Source organism: Chlamydotis macqueenii, chromosome 3 (genome assembly GCF_036417535.1).
Source record: "Chlamydotis macqueenii isolate bChlMac1 chromosome 3, bChlMac1.mat, whole genome shotgun sequence".
Taxonomy (NCBI): Eukaryota; Metazoa; Chordata; class Aves; order Otidiformes; family Otididae; genus Chlamydotis; species Chlamydotis macqueenii.
In genome coordinates, this window is record NC_141558.1 from 16,424,034 (window position 1) to 16,442,779 (window position 18,746).

Here is an 18,746-nt window from a genome sequence, read left to right on the forward strand (position 1 = left end):
TTACAAAGAGTTCAGTAGGAACTCATGTTTAATCCTCTTGTACATAACAGTAAAAGTTAAAGAAAACCTGTAAACCAAATTTTCTTGTAAATACTGTCAGTATATTTTCTTTTGTTTCAGATACTTAAAATGGCCTTTTCAGCAGTATTTAGTGTCCTAAGAAACACTGCCAATTCATTGCTTAATTTTTTTTCTTCAGGAGTTGTTTGACAACAACAGTAGTCTCTTTTCAGTTTGTAAAAAAATGCTTCTACATGATAAAAAGCTTAGTTGCAAGGCAAAAATAAAGGACAATATATTCTTCTTTTACAGTAATTTTCAAAGAGTAGTTAGCTTTGTATTTCTCTGTAATAAACCTGAAAATGCCAAATTTCTAGCTTTTTATTTGATTCCATTTATACTTCAAAATCCAAAATACAACGTGATCCTCTACAGGATCACAACACTGGTGTAAAACTACAAAATCACAATGTCTACTCTGAAATTTTAGCCCTATATCTGTTGGTTATCTTATCTTCATTCAACACCTGGTAAACAGAAAAGCCAAATAGCTTTATTCAACATAACTAATTGCAAAATAAGACAATAACCCCCTCCAAACTATTAATTGTTGGAATGCTTTGAGGGGAAAAAAAAAAAAAAAAAAAGTAATTTACAGGCTATTTGTCTCTATAACTCATCTTCAGTGACATTGGTATTTGATAGGAGGTATGGTAGTCCAACAGACAGTTCACATACTACGACTTAGTGGTCTGCCTTTGGTAATTCAATATTCAAGACTTAATTTTAGGATAAACAAAAACATTCAATATTATATGCAGTATACGATTTCAAAACTATATCGGAAATCAAATCAGACAGCAGCTGATTTGTCACACAGCATCGCTTGTTAATACTAAAATTAATGTTAATATGCAATATTTTAGAATATATAGGCAATATTATATGTGAAACAATTCCACTACTAAGCAATCAGGTCCCAACTTCATGAATCATTTAGCTAAAGTTAATAAATCAAGTGACTTCAACTAGTGCCTCTTAGTTCACATGGATACTGAAAGATTTGAAATGAAGTATCCACTCCACAGCCTTAGAGAGCCAGCACCAGAGTGCCCCTACATATCTGGGCCTATAATACGTACTCTAAATGTTTGAGAAGGTGCTTTCTATAGAAATTATCTTTCAGTTAAAGCTTAAATGGGTATAAATTAGAAGGAAAGGAGTAGGCACTTTTAAAGTAGTAATTCAAGTCTTTTTGCTAGAGTTTAATAAACTAAAGAAAAATTTTATCAGTTTGGGTTTGGGAAAATATTTACCAGGTAAATTAGCTTCCATTAAGTACTTCATGCACAGCATGTCTGGATGAAGAAAGCAGCTGTCTGTTATATCTGGAAAACGAGGCAGGTCTAAAAATGCTGCAAGTTCAAGCATTTTCTTGTATACTTCTTCATACACAGGCCACGACTGAAAGACAGGGTTAGAGGGTGTTATACATTTGCTCTATTACTACATGTATTAATGATTTTAAATTAGTTATCAACGCAAAGTTCTGTATTATTTAATACAGAATTATTTATATAGACTGTTTTAGCACTCTATGACTAAACACACATGCAAGAATGGAGCCAGACTGCAGTACTGCAGAGAAACATGTCCTAGTTTTAAAACCCATGAAATATATAAGGAACAAACAGAAAGCTGCTTCAGACTTGCAACAAACCCGCTACCTTTTTTGCGATCAGTATGTCTCCAGATGCTCCAAAATTGAAAGAGTATTGGGAAAAAAAAACCAAACCAACATATGCAATTGAGGGTGAACTCTCTAAAGATCACAGAACCACAGAAAGCTGGAGGTTGATGGGGCCTGCACAAGATCATTGGGTCCAAGCCCCTGCTTGGGTCAGCTAGAGTAGGCTGCCCATGACCACGTCCAGTTGGATTTTGAGTATCTCCATAGACGGCAGCTCTACAAGCTCTGTGGGAAATCTGCTCCAGTGTTTCACCATCCTAACTGTACAAAACAAACTAGGGTTTGTTTTTCCTTATGCTTAAAGGGAATTTCTTGCATTCCAATTTGTGCCCATTTCCTCTTATCCTGTTGCTGGATATCACTAAGGAGGACCTGCTTTTCCTCCTTTGCACCCTCCTGCACATATCACATCATGTCCACCCTGTGAGTCTTCTCTTTTCCATCTCCAGGCTGAAGTCTCAAGCTCTCTCAGCCTCCCTTCGTTTGTCAGATGCTCCACTCCACACTTCATCATCTTCATGGCCCTTTACTGGACTGACTCCACCATGTCCATATCTCCTTTGTACTGGGGAGCCCAGAACTGGACCCAGCGGTCCAGATCCATCTCACCAGAGCTAAGTAGAGAAAAAGGATCACCTCCGAGTGATCTGAGGCAAAAAAAGCATTCATCACCTTAGCCTTCTCCTTGGTCTTTGTGACCACGTTCTCATTCCCATTTAGCAGCAGGCTCATGTTCTCTAGAACCTTTACACAGAACCTTTAATATAATTTCATTTTTGAAATATTTAACTGCATATTTGCAGATTTATTCAGGAAAATAAATCTGCAATTCTCTTTTCAAAACTATTGACTGCATGAAATTCTCCCAATTTCTACTGAAGTTCTCCTGCTAGAGAAGAATGTACCTAACATACAGATTTTGACATGGTTATTCATAATGAACTCAGCAGGACCTGAAGTTTGCGTAAGTATGGACTGTAAGATTTGACCCTTATTTCTTAATGCCTGAACTGTTTTATTAAACATTCTTAATTCTCTATCTTTTGAATGATTACTTGAATTTACCTCTTAATGTGATAACTTCCAGTTGTTCAGGCCACTTTACAATTTTAAACATATAAAAAGCAATGCTTTTTCTGCTTTAATCGGTGGTTTTAATTCAGCAGAGCACTTTATCATGTATTCATATTTTATCAAGTCAATTTGTGCATAAGGTACTTCCCTTTAATAGGAATTTAGCAGGGGTTTACACTTTGTGCCCAGGTTCAAAACTTTTTTGAACAATAGTGAATTCAGGTTTCTGGCTTTTTTATAGACCAGGTTAAAAACAGAGCAATCACATTTACAACAACAAGACTGAATAATATGGTTTTATTCAATAATTTATTTTCATCTATTTTAATACAAGCTATGTAGCCAATGCTCAAATTTTATTGTTTTGAATGATGGCCAACATTTCCTTTTCTTTTTTTTTAAATGATCTCCCCTCAGACTGCAGTTCAGACTTGCTTAACTGCATGAACATATGCTTAAGCAAATGAATAATTCTGCTGTCATTACGATTACACATGTAACTTTTTGTAACAGTTAGGAAGTTGTATCATGTTCATTATATTTTCTAAACAGTGTTAAAAAATGAGTTAAGACTGCTACAGGACTATCTTGAGAAACAAGAAAAACACGCATTACCAGACTTCTACAGAGTACCAGGCTCAGAGTACTTTCCATTCCTCTGAAAAAGCAGGGCTAAGCTGAATACCAAAACAATCTCGGAACAAAACCTGAATCATATGTAACTTCTCTTGAGCATATTCAGAGAAAAATTAAATTAAAGTCCCATATAATTCAAATAAAAGCATTACATAAATACTATTCCTAATTAGATATGAAAGAAGTTTTTTTCCTTTTAATGAAAAGTAGTTGAATTAGTAGCTTCTTAATAATATATCACAAATGAAAATAAATTAAGACACTGGGAATTCAGTCATTTGAAGCATTCCTATTCTCAAACATTCAACTAACACCAGTGAAGTTATCTGAACAGTCTAATTTAACACAGGTACTTTAAGGAATATAGCTCTTAATTGGAGGACTCAAGGTAGACACTTCTATCACCTTATACCTGAGCTTCTCTCGGTGTATCAGGGGAAGGAGACAGCTTTCCTGTCCTAGCAACTTGTGAATCATCCCTTCCTCCTCAAGCCCAGTGCTGACTTTTGTTTCAAAGCTTTTGTTTACCATCTAGAGAAAGCAATTCAGTTCTTTTTCAAAATGGCTAGCAAACAATCTGCTTTGCAATGACAACTTATGTGTTGTTTTTTTTTTCCAGAGCAAATACAAGTGGTGTAAAAACTACAAATAAAAATTCATACCAAGAGGTATCACTTGGCTTATTTTAAAAAGAGTGTTAACAGGCAAAAACTGTTCTTAGTTGATGTATGTTCATAAAGAGATGTAAACCAACTGGGACGTGCAGCTCTAGGAAGGGCATAGTAATCCGCCAGAAAGATCAGCCAAATCAATTGCTACTTTCCAGGGCTTACCCCCCTAAGCTCAAAAACATTCACTGTACTCATGTTTCTACAACACAGCGCTGAGTCATGACGATGCAAGTTGAACCGAATGCCACGCTTCCAGGAGTACGCAGTAATCTCTTGAACGGTAAACCGCAAGCATAAGCTGGATCCAACACAAGATCACATCGCAGCAGGACACATCATAGCAAAGGGCTGAAGGCTGAAAGGATGAGGACTGAGGAGACTGTAGAGTGTTTCAGTAATCAAGCACTGATAATTCTCACCAGTCATTTCATACTCTGTTTAATTCTGAAAGACCTGTGAGTTCATACAGCAAATCTCTTATTCTGCAAAGTTTCATACATACTGAGAGAGTTAAAATGGAAAGAACATCCAAATTTCACACAACCAACATAGCAAATGTTAGGACAATAGTAAGAAAAAGCAAGATACAGCAAACAAGCAGCCTCAAAACTAACAAAAGTTACCACCTTCTACCTAGCTATGTATCTCTGACAGAAGAAAAGAACCTGATAAAACAAGTTGCACTGAAAGTCAACCAGCAAATCAACTAGGAAAGCAAGATCTAGAGCTGGGGCCTCCCTTCTTCAGGTGAAAAAACTCTGCCTCCAGCACCCCGTGATTAAACCCCAAGGGAGGGGTACTTGGACAAGAGCGGACAGCGTTAGATCATATGCCGCACGCTCTCCAAGTATAACTTTCACTTATCCAATCATAAATTAAAAAATTTTGCATTACATATATTCAAGTTTTATTTCTGTGCTAAATATTAGGACAACTCCCCTGTCCATCAGCACATGGAGTTACTGAGCTCTCACCTTGTTTTGAGAACCTGGGAAACACTCCACCTATAAAACTCAGTTACAAACCCTTGAGGGCACTTAATAATTTCAGGAAAACTGACAGAAAACTCTTCTAAAGTTATGCCACCTGCAAGCCTTTTCAGGTGTTTCGCAAGCTGGGATTTCTTCAAGACTGATCAACAACGCTGACAGAGTCTGTAACTTGCCTAGATGGGGTACAGAGGTTACCAAGATCTTTTCTTAACTGTTTTGTCTTTAAAGTCTTTGTTTCTTATTCCCACATGTGACAAATACGGTAACTTCAGGTCTTCTGCAGAAAGCAGGAGGAAAGATGAGTACTACTTCAGAATATTTTTTTCTTTTTTCCCCCCCATCTTCAACTGAGTATAGGAGGACAAAATACACACTGCTGAGTTGGTGAAGAAGTGTCTAGAACAAGATTTTCATTATTATAAATATTCATTAGAGTATTTAAATCAGTTGCCTTTATCTTTCAAAGTTACATGGAATTTTTCACCTGTATTAGAAAAGAACAAGCTGGTTTTCAGAAGCAGATGAGCCAAACTATTAGCATGATAATCAGATCACAGTAACAGGTAATTGTTTGGGGTAAGCCAAGATTGCTGCCTCTTCTACTTGTTTGGACAATAATCAGAATGTTGCTGATCAAGAAGTAGAGAACAGTATGCATTGGCTGGCTTTCTAGATTCATTTGCAGGCTTTGTAGCTTCTTGTTTTAAATACAGTCTGATTGACTCTCTTCTTAGATGACCATATAGGCTGTTTCCTCCTGTATCAGGACAATATCCTAGTGGCCATTACTTACATATTCACAGTTCAGTTTATTTTATTGTGATAATGTTCTATCCTTTCTGAAAAAGAATTAATTATGGAGTTGTTTTTAATCCTCCCTTTTATATTCTTCCCCCTAAATGCTCCTCTCCTGTTCAGTAATTTTTTCACAGCACAGTTTCCTTCCCTGACATCCTTCTACTTGTGAATTTCCATCCTAGGGACCCTTTCTTCCTGTGCCTGCACATTTTCTAAGGCTCTCCCTTCACTGCTCATGTTCAGCAGTGGACATCTTTCCTAAGTGATTCTTTTACTGATGATTTAATACTGGAATCTAACAAGATTCAACTTCACTTTTTGATTATTAGCTTTTTGTAGGTTTCTGGGAATCTCTGACATTTAAGAGTTTGGATATGCCTAGAATTACCTAAAAATCAGCAAGGCTTCATCATTTTTAAGATGACCAAGTCAACCTAGACCACATTTGAAAAAGTGTGTACCAAACTCCTCAGGAAATGGATTAAGAAAGCAATTTAAGATTTGAAAAACCGTTAGGTTTAGTTAGGAGGGTTGGAGAAAGGGTTTTTGAAACACAACCCAGAATTTCAGTTCAATCCATGCATAAAGCAAGAAATGTTCATAAAACAAATTGTATTTATTGTAAAAGTAATAGATCACGTGGATGCCCTAACATGTGTAAACAACTCTGAATGCAGCCTGCATTGAAACACACATTGCCAGGAACCCAAACAAGCTTTAAAATTATGTAAGGTAAATTGAGGTACCAACAATGAACACAGCAGTTAAGTGCTCTGTGGATCCTGGTTCACCTTACTTTGCTTCTGCTGCTGAACTGGTTCAGATATATCTGTTCGTCTGCAGCATAAGCCTGATGTGGGACGATGCCAGCCACAGTAAATGCAGGCTACATAAAAGAATTGACAGTAAAGACAATAACTGTATCAGTTATTCAGCTGTGAAATTTACACCCAAATTAGTATTTAAAACTGAATGAAAAGATCCTGTGAACCAATTGTTACGTACTAGATCCTTAACATGGTCAGCAAGCCCAAACTCCTAGATTACTAAACATTTTTTTTCATGTTTTTTGTGTACTCTCACAGTACTATCAATTTGGCTACCTCCCATACAAACATACACAAATGAATCTTATTGATGTATATTTTTAAACATTTTCTTCCCCCTTGCCTAACCTCTATCTACCTCTCAGGGACCATCACCATCCCACCTGGAAAAGCAGCAGTCTAATGCAAGAACCATCACACACAAATTAAATGTGCTTTAACACTGTGTATTATGAACACAAACTTTAAAAGTAAGCAATACTCGCTAAAACTTTTTTGACTTCCAACCTAGCTGGAAAAAAACTAACAGGGTCAACTCTGCTGCACAGTTAGATTCTGTGTAGTCTCTTCATGAACACCTTCCTTGCCAGAGCACAAGGCATACAGAAAAGATGTACTCAATGTTTAAAGGGAATCTCTAAAGGTCCCTTCCAACCCAAACCATTCTATGAGTTTATGACACTGTAAGCAGTTACCACTGCCGTATAGAAATGCACCAGACTTGTGAATTGCTGGTGAGCGTGAAAGTGTACTGGGGAGAGCCACTGCACCCTGCCCCGACCAGGTCACTATCAGAAGCAGGAGACCAGATTCAATGAGCTTCGAGTCTGCGTCGGCGCAGCCATTTTTATATGGACTAAATGAGCGGATACATTTCTTCAAACTCTGATATCCATGAATCACAGACAGATGCTGATGCAACAGCGAGAGGGTGTGCCTGGAATTATTAAAAGGGAACCAAATGAAAAGGAGAACAAAGACAGGTGAAACTGCTACCACTCCATTTAGATAACTGCTAAGAAATATGCAGCTTGCGAGATCTCTTCCACTAGAAAAGACATAAAGAGAACAAGCACACAATTAAAGTTGCTCCTTTACAAGCCTGCCATCAAGCAGAAAGGATAACTGGAAGGTTAAGACAGGACAACAAAATCAATCTGCCCACCCTGAAGACACACAAACAGGTTGCCCAAGTTGTTTGCCTGGCAACAAAATGGCAGAGATAAAAAAAAAAAAAAAGTCCAGATGCTATTTGAAAATCATAAATGTCACACTGGCAGCCTCTCTCTTGTGCTCTCCTTTGATAACTGTTTCAGCTGAAACAGCTACTACATCTTAAAATCCCAGATTAGTCCTGATCATTGTTGCAGAGGAAGTGAGAAGGATCTTTGTATAGAAAAAAGGATCAATTTTAGAAGATGACTCAATAAATAAAGTTTATGCATTTTTGAGAGAAAAGAAATCCAGGTGTGCTAGGATATTAGACAGCATTAAATTGGCACAGGCAGTTTTTACTGAAGAATTTAAGATGGCATGTGGATGAGCCAGTAACCCACACACAAGAGACAAAGCTAATTGAACATCCAGTATAGATGTACTCCTTTACGGGGTGGAGGGGGGAGGGGGAGGAGGTAGAGATTTTTGCTGGGTGCATAGCAGACCTTTTAATATGCTACTTTCAGAGGAAGATATTTTGTTCATTACATGATTCCTGGCTAAAGTTGTTTTTGAATAAATGAGTTTCAGTATTATTAGACCAACAGACACTTACTTGAGTGTCAGCCTATTCATGCTTACAAGCTAACTGGGACAAGTATCACTTTTCTAAAAAATGCAGTCTTTCTACAAATGAACAGAGTAATCCACTAAGGAGCTGAGCTGTCACAATGTATTGAAATTTAAGAGTTTGGGAACAAATTTTATTCAATTTAATAAATATTTTGGTAGGTTTGTTTTCTTTCTTCATTAAGTAATGCTATAAGACAGGTATGGACAAGCTAGAGTTTCTGTTACACAACAGCAAGCTCCCATGATAAACTTGATTACAATAACCCTTTCAGCAGTGAACTTCCTCCTCAGCTTTTTTTTTTTCTTTCAAATAAAAGCCTCACCCTTGCTTCTTTTCATTCTGCACTAATTTCTACCCTGAACAAGTACTGCATGCACCTGTTAAAATGCATAAAAAATACAGAGTTAGACAGGAAAAGAAAAAGTCCCACAGACAGAAAGACACTCACCCCCAACAAAACTGAAATTACAAGGTATCTCAAAACATGAGCAGACCAAAGCGGGAATCACTGCTTGTTCTGGAAAGTAAAAGCAGCATGGCTGAATAGCAGAAATTCGTATGGCTAGAATTTTATACCTCTTAGAAGATTATTTTTTTTTAAATAAACAAGAATGACCGGCTTCTGTCTTAATTTGAATTCTTAAAATAGTTACCACTAAAAAAAAAAAAAAAAAAAAAAAAAAAAAAGGCATAATGCAATTAAGCTCATCCAAATTTTAGTCAGGAAAAGAGACTCTTACACATCAGACCCAAAATGTTTTTAGAAAAGGACCTCAGCAAACAGGGGAACATGTCTAAAAGCCAGTCTGGTGGATACACTTTCCAGGGAAGCAGAAAGCCATTGTCATTCCCGTCTAAACACTGTGGGAGAAAACAGCAAAAATTTTGACCTGCATTCATGAGTTTATTAATAGATTTAGTCAGAAATTACTTAGTTTGAATCAGACCCAAACTACAATAAATATGCAATCCACCAAAACCTGGAGTGTGAGACAATTCAAACAGCAGCAGTTTCCTGGGAGATGCGTGATGACTTGAAGACATGGGTATTAGCCAGCAGCAGAGTATTAAGTGATATAAAATCCTTTTGAAAAGCCAGTGTGAAAAAAAAAAAAAAAATACGAGAACAACTTTACAAGATTTAGGAGATCTTCAGGTTTCTTCACGACGGTGCCACAAGCCTACCCCGTTGCCTCAGGCAGGTCTCTTTGTCCCAGTTTTCCACCTTGTGACAGAGCAGCACAACGCTAGCCAGAGCCGAGCCCCGGAGCAGCAGCCACCGGGCAGCTGAAGGCGCTGTCGCATGATGAGGGGGAATGACCAGCATCAAAAGGACAGAAAGAACCAAATATTCTGTAACTGAGCTGGCTTCACATGGTGTATACTAATGCAAGCTTAAACTCCCACATTAAATGAAGAAAAGGAAAATATATACAGAGCAGCTCACTGCTTTCTGCATGCTAAACTAAGACGCTATCTTGGTTTAGAAACAATATGAGAAGGAATGATTAGTGACTACAGCCCAGTGCATTTATACATCAGTCTCAGCTATAAGCAAATTAATTCCAGGAATTCCTAAATTCCATATGCTTAACTTTAAAACACCTTAATCGCTATTCAAAGCCAGGAAAAGAAGACAGTATTAGCTTAACCTATTCACAAATCCAAGACCCGTGCTTACTTTTAGGGCCAAAAGAGAATTGCACAGAACTGAAGGTTGTTCAGAAATATAATGGGTAAAGTGCAAAACCCCTTACGCTGCCATCTCTGCCATTCCAGGATGGCTGCTCCATGATCTACAATATATTTACTCTCAAATGGCTTTTCACATTTCTCCTCCTGTCACATTTCTAGGCCAGACTTCTTGCAAGCGTTCCTTCTTCCTCCTGGTGTTGGGATCATCACTACTACTCAGTATGAAATTTTACATTGTGAGTTTTTAAACAAGCAATTTCTTTACTTCCTCCACCAAAACAAACCAAAGGATCACTAGAAAAATACAAGCATGCAAAATCTTTTTTCAAAAAGTTTTTGCTTAAGAAAACTGTGTAGTTTTCATTGCTTAGGATTCTTTGCCAGAGGCTAGAGATACTTCTTCTAAGCAGTGATTTTGCATACTTTCACCGTTTAATCATTCCTCAACTTTTTCAAGTTGAATAAGAAACATCTCCAGATCTCTAAACCTGAAACTTTAAAGGATGGTATTTAGTTCACCTAACTTAAAGGCTTGAACTATGACTTAGAAAAGAGCTGTTGTGAGATAACTAGTTAATGAAAAATGAAGTTTTACGATCTTAAAAAAAAAAAAAAATCTCCCCAGAACACAAAAACCACAAAGTGAAACCCTAACAGAAATCCCAGAACAACAACAACAAAAAAAAGTGGCTATACCACATCAATCCAAAAAGATCTATTTAGCCTTGCATCCAGCAGTGAACAAGAGAAATGCGTAGGGAGGAACTTATGAACCAAGCAAGCCACAATGACACTTTACCAAGTATCTGTCCAGCTTCACACCATTTGCGGCTGAGTCAGCAGTGAGATCTCTGCATTTTTTTTAGTTCCAGATCCCTTTTCCTTATGGCATCTGCCCAGTTATTATCTGGCCCTTTTAACATGCAGAACATCCTAATGCGAGGAGTTTTACCAGCTACCCAAAAAACGTATGAAGCAGCATTTCCCTCTGTTTGGTTCTGAACCTGCAGACCAGCAACCTTTTCAGACACCTCCCAGTCCTTGTATTGGAAGAGACATTGATCAGCTGCCTCCTAAACACATTCTGCAAACCATCACCACATCTTCCTCTTAGTCACCTCCTCTTTGTGTTGAAAGCTAAGTAGATAATATTAATTGTTTCTTGCAGGAAAATTGTCCCTACATTTGCCTTATTGTGACACTCTGTACCTCTTAGTTCTTCTATAACTTTCACACGAGAGAAAAAAAAGCAAAAAACGGTAACCAAAATTCCATGGAGTATTTAAAATATGGGTGCATGAAAGATTTATACATCAACATAAAGTTGATCTCCATTTCTTTACTAGAAGTCAGGAGTTATTAGAAAATAACTTCCATGTAGCTGGGCTACAACAATGCCAAGTTTGAAAACAGCATCACGAAGGAATGACAGAAACATGTGTAATTAAGATCACACAGATATTTAAACTAAGGCTGGTACATCAACATAATAGCATTGGTAACACCAGCTTTCAGAGAAAGCTGCAAATTTCATTCTTTAAAAAAAAAAATCTCCCTATTTAACGAACACAATAGCATGGAGAAATCTGTTGATTGGTATGTATTCATGGGTGTGCTTGGTCACAAAACCAAGGTAGGTTTTGTGTCTTTTAATAGCAGCTATTAAACACAACCTATCTTATAATATTTTTTAAAGAAAACAAAAAACTAATGCATAATGTTTACACACTGTAATGATGCCATACAAAATCCCCAAAATTTGCATTTTATCTGTCTTTTAAGGTCGTCTCCTTCCCACTCAATTTTTCTTACTATTTTTTTTCTCCAAGTAGACTGAAGATATTTGTTTAAGTCAACTGTTGGACAGGAAGAAAATTTGAGAAATGTCAAACTATTTGTTCCATCTGCATTCTCAAAACTGCAGCTCAGAGATTATATATTTCAGCAGATGCAGAATGGGAAAGGTTTGCCTTTTTTTTTGCTTTTGCATTTTCTTTGGTTTGTTTTTTCCCCCCTCGATAAAAGAGGGTAGAATTTTTTCAAGACTTGTTCCGAATTGCTCATAACATAGGATTAAGAATTTTATCAAGGAAAAACAAAAGTGAAAAAAACCAAGACCAAATAGAAGGAGGAAGGCTAAGCAACTTGTAGATATAGTTTTGTTTACACTGGAATTTTTTTTTTGTTAAAATTATAATTCTTCTTTAAAAATGCAAGTGTAGGTAGTCTTTACTTGCATAAATGATATGCATTTTACTTCTTCCTACAAGGTTTATTCGTCAAAAATGGTCATCAGACCATTTTATTTTAAAAACCATCTTCAGATTAGAAAATGATTTAACAGATCAGCATTGAAAACAGTAATGTCAGTTCAGAGAATACATTGTTGTCACCTATCAAATTAGCAATACCAAAGCAGTCACCAAATGGTATAAATCATTTCCACAGTAAGAATCTCAGTACAGTGGCCTCATGTGATATTCATAATACAAAAGTATACAGAGGAATTTCACTCCTCCTTAGACAGTGGGACAAAAAACGTAAAGCCCTAGAACAGTGATTCACTTCATCTGCCCCTCCTAGAAGAGTCCTATAATTAGGAGACTAAATCCACACCCACAACTAAAGAAACACAGGCACTTAAGAAATTCTATTCACATTCCCTAACTCTGTAACGAAGTAAATGCTAATCCTTCTGCTTTTAGGTTGATGAAATTATAGTACTATAAATAGCATCTTTGATATAAAACAGTTACAAAGAATGAAGTATCATTTGCTGTATAAAAGCACTCAGACACATTGCATCCCATTTAGGGTATAAGTCAAGGAATGGTATCACCAAACCTGAGGAAGGCATTGGCCTGAAAAGCAGGACAAATAACTGTATTTTTAGCAACACCAAAACCAGTCATCATGAGATTTCTAAGGCTCTTCAGTGGTCAATATTACAGCTTCATATAAGCTTACGCCATATAAGCTAGAGTTTACCCAGGACATCTAGCCCCTGGCTCTGCATTTGGAGAAAGGCAGGTATGAGCAGCATGCTCTACAGCCATTCCTAAGTAACATCGTCCTCACAGACATCATGCTCTTCCCTGAGCACCTCATGGTTTCAGTAGAGATCTCACTCTTTCCTGTGCTGCAATGAAGTTCACCGCTCATCTGTTTTATTGTGTGAGGAGATAGTAATTTTTTCTGTATTCGAAAGAATAATGAAAAAGTACTTAGGCTTTGTTCTCGCTGCAAGGTGTGAAGAATTATCACTGTGAATGAAAGCAGCATGCAAACTCTACACGCTTGCCCAGCCCTCCAGGAAAAGAGCTGAGCGTAGGCAAGAAGAGAGAAGCATCAATACTCCAATAACAGTCCATCTGCTAATCTCTGTCTATCCTTCTTCAGTATCTACATTTAAGTTATCTAATGAAAATGCTCTCAGTAAGTGAGAGAGGTAGCTACTTTTCAAACCCTGCCAAGGCAGATCCTATCTGTCTAAGTTTAGGTACTTCAAACACAGTAAAATATTTTATCCATTTGTGATATGCTCCTGACTGCAGGAAACAAAACAAGACAGAAGCAGCTCAAAGTATCTAACAAGAAAATGCAAACAAATGTTTCCAACATGAATAAGCCAAGCGATACATTTAGATACAGAAGTGATAGACAGTTTTCACGTGTTATTCAGTACTGTAACTTCAAAGAACCAGTTTTCAAGAAGCCTGCAATACAGATGCTACTTCTGGTCAGAACACAGCCAAATAACTCAATCAATCCCAGTAGCATAAATTGCATTAACTCCCTCACACTTTGTAACAAGCTGGGAGAGATGATTAGAAATTAATGAGGATTAAATGCCAAATTACTTCTAAAATTCAGCCATTAGCCTCAAAAGCTGAAGACTACAACAAAGTCCTAGTTTTGGTTGTATACAGCAGATCATCATCAAAATATTGAGCAATTGTCTTTTCTTAATCCATGAGAAACTCTCCAATTTTATGTTTTCCTCCAGGCTACCTGACAGTTCTTCTGCCCCCAACATTCACAGGGAAATCAAAATCAGGAGGCGTCTTAAACTACTTACACTTGTCAGCTAAATTTACAAAACAAAATGGCTTTTACTATGCTTGAACAATGTTGAATTGATTCAAATACATTTTTGTGGTACATCCCCATTTAATGCAAACCAGTTTTTACTGAGCAACCGAGTTGTTAGATGGTCACAAGGCACAAAATGTTTATACAGCACAAGTATTAATAACCGTATTCCAACTATAATGTTGCCTGTAATGAACAGAATCAGAAAAAGGGGCTGAATCTGAGCTTCAGTATCTTTAACCTTCCTTCCATAGGAACATTTAACGATACTGTAACATAAATTATTAACATTACATTATCATTTTGAACCTGGAAGACAAGTCCCACACTGGGTTGTACTGCACAAGGATACTGGTCCTAAGTTTAAACTCTGTTCTCAAGTAGAATATTAAATGACAGAAAAATGTGTAGCTCCTAGATATGAAAGCACACGTTTTAGTGTGCTCTCCAAATACAGTCCTAGAAGGTCACTACACTCCCAGACAGGTCTGTCATATCCCTCTTTTTATTGTGGGATAATGGGATAAAGGGAAAACCACAAAGAAAAGATCCCCCTTTCTGAGGCAGAGGAGGGATTTGACTGTATAGTGCTCAGGGGACAATTTGGATAACAAAAGGCAAGAAGCAGCTCTACAGATATTCTGCAATGAAACAAGATGTAAAAGTGACTAAGCTGTAAGCAGCAGGGAAAATAATAATAAACAAACAACCAAAACTCCAAAACCTTGAATTTCAATGCCACAGGTAAATAGGTAAGTCATTAAATAAATATGAAGAAAAAGTAAGATTGTTCTGTAACTGGAAAAATAATACAGATTCATCTCATTAAAATCATAGGTAAGGAAGAGAAAAATTATGTCTGTGAAAAAGTAAACCAGTATCTGATAAAATTTTGTATTTTACAAAGGAGAGGCCCAGATAATTTACACACAAGAAGCTTCAAGGAAATAACTGAGAAGCTCTCTGAAACACAAATGTTGTTTTTTGAATAATCTTAAGAAATTCTAAACATCAAAGGACTCTCCACATTAATATGCAGTATTTAAAAAAAAAATGTAAAAGGGGAGATTCAGGAACTCTACGATGATTAGCTTGGCACAGATCCTGAACAAAATAATACAATGGCAATGGGAAAAATGCAAGCTAAAAATATCCTGTCAGTCAAGCAACCTTCATAAGGTCAGGAGAGGAGAGAGACGACTGAAGCTCCAGCTCGCACAAGGAAGACAGCACAATCTACTGGCATTGCTGCTCTGAAAAGCCTTTCTCCTTCTTTATGGGATAGTTAAAGGGGACCCAAATAAATAAAATTACCACAAAGTCTCACTGGAAGATCATAACTCATAATTATACTCAAAACTCAAGAGCTGCTCCACTAGAAGCAAAGCGTGCAGAACAAAGGAGCAAAACAGAAGCATCCTTGACAGCAGAGTAAAATCCTGGCAAATTAATCTCAGAAATCAGATATCTCAAATCCTCAACCGAAGTGAGATTTGATAGAAAAATGAGTGGCAGAAGGATTTGTGGCAGAGCAATACGGATACAAAAGTGTTGCCAAGAATAAAATCAAGCAAAGTAATAATAATAAAAAAAAAAAGAAACAGAAGAGAAGAACAAAAAGAAAACACAAGGTGTAGGATACTGTAAGAGAATAAACCAAAGAATTGGAAAGTTTCCAGAGAGTGTAGAGAAAAATTATCATATCTCAATGTTTAAAGCAAGTCTTTCATTCCTGAATAAAAGAGGAAAGAAATTTAATAATCCAAGCTAGGGAGGATTTGTGTGTGCACGCATGCGTGCAAGGTGTATACTTCTCCAACTCAAACAAAACAAAATAAATCCAAAGAATCACACAGAATAAAACACTCTGCACTGAAGTGGCACATTCTCAAAAGAGCTAAAGTTTTCCAGTCTACTTTGTAAATACATTATGGCACCACCTATTGCAGGTTACTTTAAGGATAAGGAAGACCCTGGATGAACCAGACGTTGTCTTAGAGGAGCAAATATTTCTTTTCAAATTCTTCCTTTTACTATCAAAGCCAATATCGGTTCATAACGGAGCATGAATTAAAGTTCTTATTAAACTGAACACAATGGAGAGCTGCCCAGAACTCCTGGCCTAATCTGACACAACCAACACCAGACATCATTTTCATGTACTCTGCCCTGGTGAGACCCCACCTCAGTGGGGGTGTCCAGTTCTGGAGCCCCCAACATAAGAAGGACATGGACCAGTTGGAGAAGGTCCAGAGGAGGGCCACAAAGATGATAAAAGGGCTGGAGCACCTCTCCTATGAGGACAGGCTGAGAGAGTTGGGGCTGTTCAGCCTGGAGAAGAGGAGGCTCCGGGGAGACCTGATAGAGGTCTTTCAGTACCTCAAGGGGGCCTACAAGAAAGTTGGGGAAAGGCTGTTTAGTAAGGCCTGTTGCGATAGGACAAGGAGTAATGGTTTTAAAATAGAGGGGGGTAGATTTAGATTGGAAATTAGGAAAAAAATTTTTACAATGTGAGTTGTAGAACACTGGCACAGGTTGCCCAGAGAGGTGGTGGATGCCCCATCCCTGGAAACATTCAAGGCCAGGCTGGATTGGGCTCTGAGCAACCTGATCTAGTTGGGGATGTCCCTGCTCCTTGCAGGGGGGTTGGACTAGATGACCTTTGAAGGTCCCTTCCAACCCTAACCATTCTATGATTCTATGATTCTATGTAGGAAGATAAGCCTGAAAGAAGGATATCAGAGAGAAGAAAGAAAGAAGAGGCCTTTCAGTTAGGTGGGAGAAATGGGAGAAAATCCTGACATGTGCTTTTGAGTTTCATGATTCTTCTCCTCTTGTCCATAACACTGATTTCTGACAAGCACAGTGTATTGCTGCCACTTCACCAGGATGCATTCAAGAATTTTTCACGGGCAAAGGTAAGGAAGATGCTAACATCCCTCTCAGATGGAAATTTAGAAAGTATTTCTGTATCATGGGAAAACCTGAAGAGTAACACTAGGAGTTATTCAAGAACCGAGACGTCTAGGAGTGGAAATAACTGAATTATACAGAGCAGAATTCAAACTAGACAGTGCTCCTGTTAATATGGCTAAGCTGGCGGTAGGATGTGTAAAAGGAAACAAACCAAAGCAAATGTGTACTAAGACAACCAAAATGTAACCTGGATATTAATTTCCTCACATTGCAAGGTCAAAGCTGTCTAGATAAGTACACTCCTTGTTACAGGCAGCAATACTCAGCAGATTTAAAAAAAAAAGCAAACAAACAAAACAAAACACACAGAGGAAGACAGAGAGGAATGGGAATGGAATTAAATCATAACAAAAAAGGAAGCATTTTTAAGATACAGGTTCCTGGACAGCAAGGTATAACACCACCGCTCTGTCAACACTGAAGCACTCAGTGGCCTTCTCAGAAGACACAAGACAATAGCAAGGATAATTCAGTAAATACCCGTTCCTTTTGTCTTTGAGGGCAGGTTTGGTTGATCATTTCTGAACAGAACTCATCTAACATCCACCAAGCTCAACTTTCTCCTAGCCCCCTCATCCTTGAGAAAAAACAAAACAAAACAAAACAAAAAAGATTCTTAATAACTCTAGGAAGAAAGGAGCTATTTTAAAGTTGGAGCAGAGATTGAGAGAAGGGAACTTCACTGAGGTCACACATCGGGCTCCTTGCCAAGACCAGATATTTGTGCATCTAAGACAACAACCATTCCCGAAGCTCTTCAGAACAACAAGATCCAAAAGATATTTATGAGACTACACCTATCCTGTTCCACACAGCACATACCCCAAAGTGACGTGTTTGTTATCTTCAATACTTTAGTAAATCAAGTTGCCCAACAGCCATGGGAGTGACCTGCTTACCTATATATATATATGTACATTTAAGTTTGTGTGTGTGTTAAGAAGACGAGAATCAAGAACAAAAATTATTTTTGGACACAAAAAAAACCCCAATCTACAATGCATTAAGGGTAAAATACGCCAAAAAGTAAAGAGTTTTATAAAAAGTAATGAAAGCTAAAGGCAAACTTGAGACAGCAAAGCAGAACAACTCTAAAGCACTGTTCTGGTTTTGTTGTGAACTGGAATCAGAATACTTGTTTTAGAAAAATGAAATTTTGCAGAGTAAGATGAAAACCTGCTCTTCTTTTCTTGTATTGGGAAATTAGAACTTCTGAACTAAGAACTAAGCAGAAGCATCCTGCTACTGCTGCTGTTTGCCCTGTGAACCCTCTGCACTCACGTGAAATCCTTTTACCAAAGGCTAACTTCTAACATACACACTATTTTAATAGAGAAAGCGATAAATACGATGACTAATCAAATGAAGGCTTAGAAAAGGGACTTGGAGCAATGGAAAGATAAATATATATGGAAGATAACTCATTTTACACAAAGATATTTTATA

The 18,746-nt window shown here is 37.5% G+C and overlaps 1 protein-coding gene across 4 annotated transcripts in view; it reads right to left on the minus strand.

Annotated features, from left to right (window-relative positions):
- The window catches only part of TAF1B (TATA-box binding protein associated factor, RNA polymerase I subunit B), a 53,268-nt gene that overhangs the window by 15,762 nt on the left and 18,760 nt on the right, over nucleotides 1-18,746 (minus strand). For all 4 annotated transcript variants that reach the window (XM_086745689.1, XM_086745690.1, XM_086745692.1 and 1 more), the window contains one exon: nucleotides 1,317-1,464. In XM_086745689.1, the coding sequence (XP_086601815.1) occupies nucleotides 1,317-1,464 (148 nt within the window). The remainder of the gene's footprint in view (nucleotides 1-1,316; nucleotides 1,465-18,746) is intronic.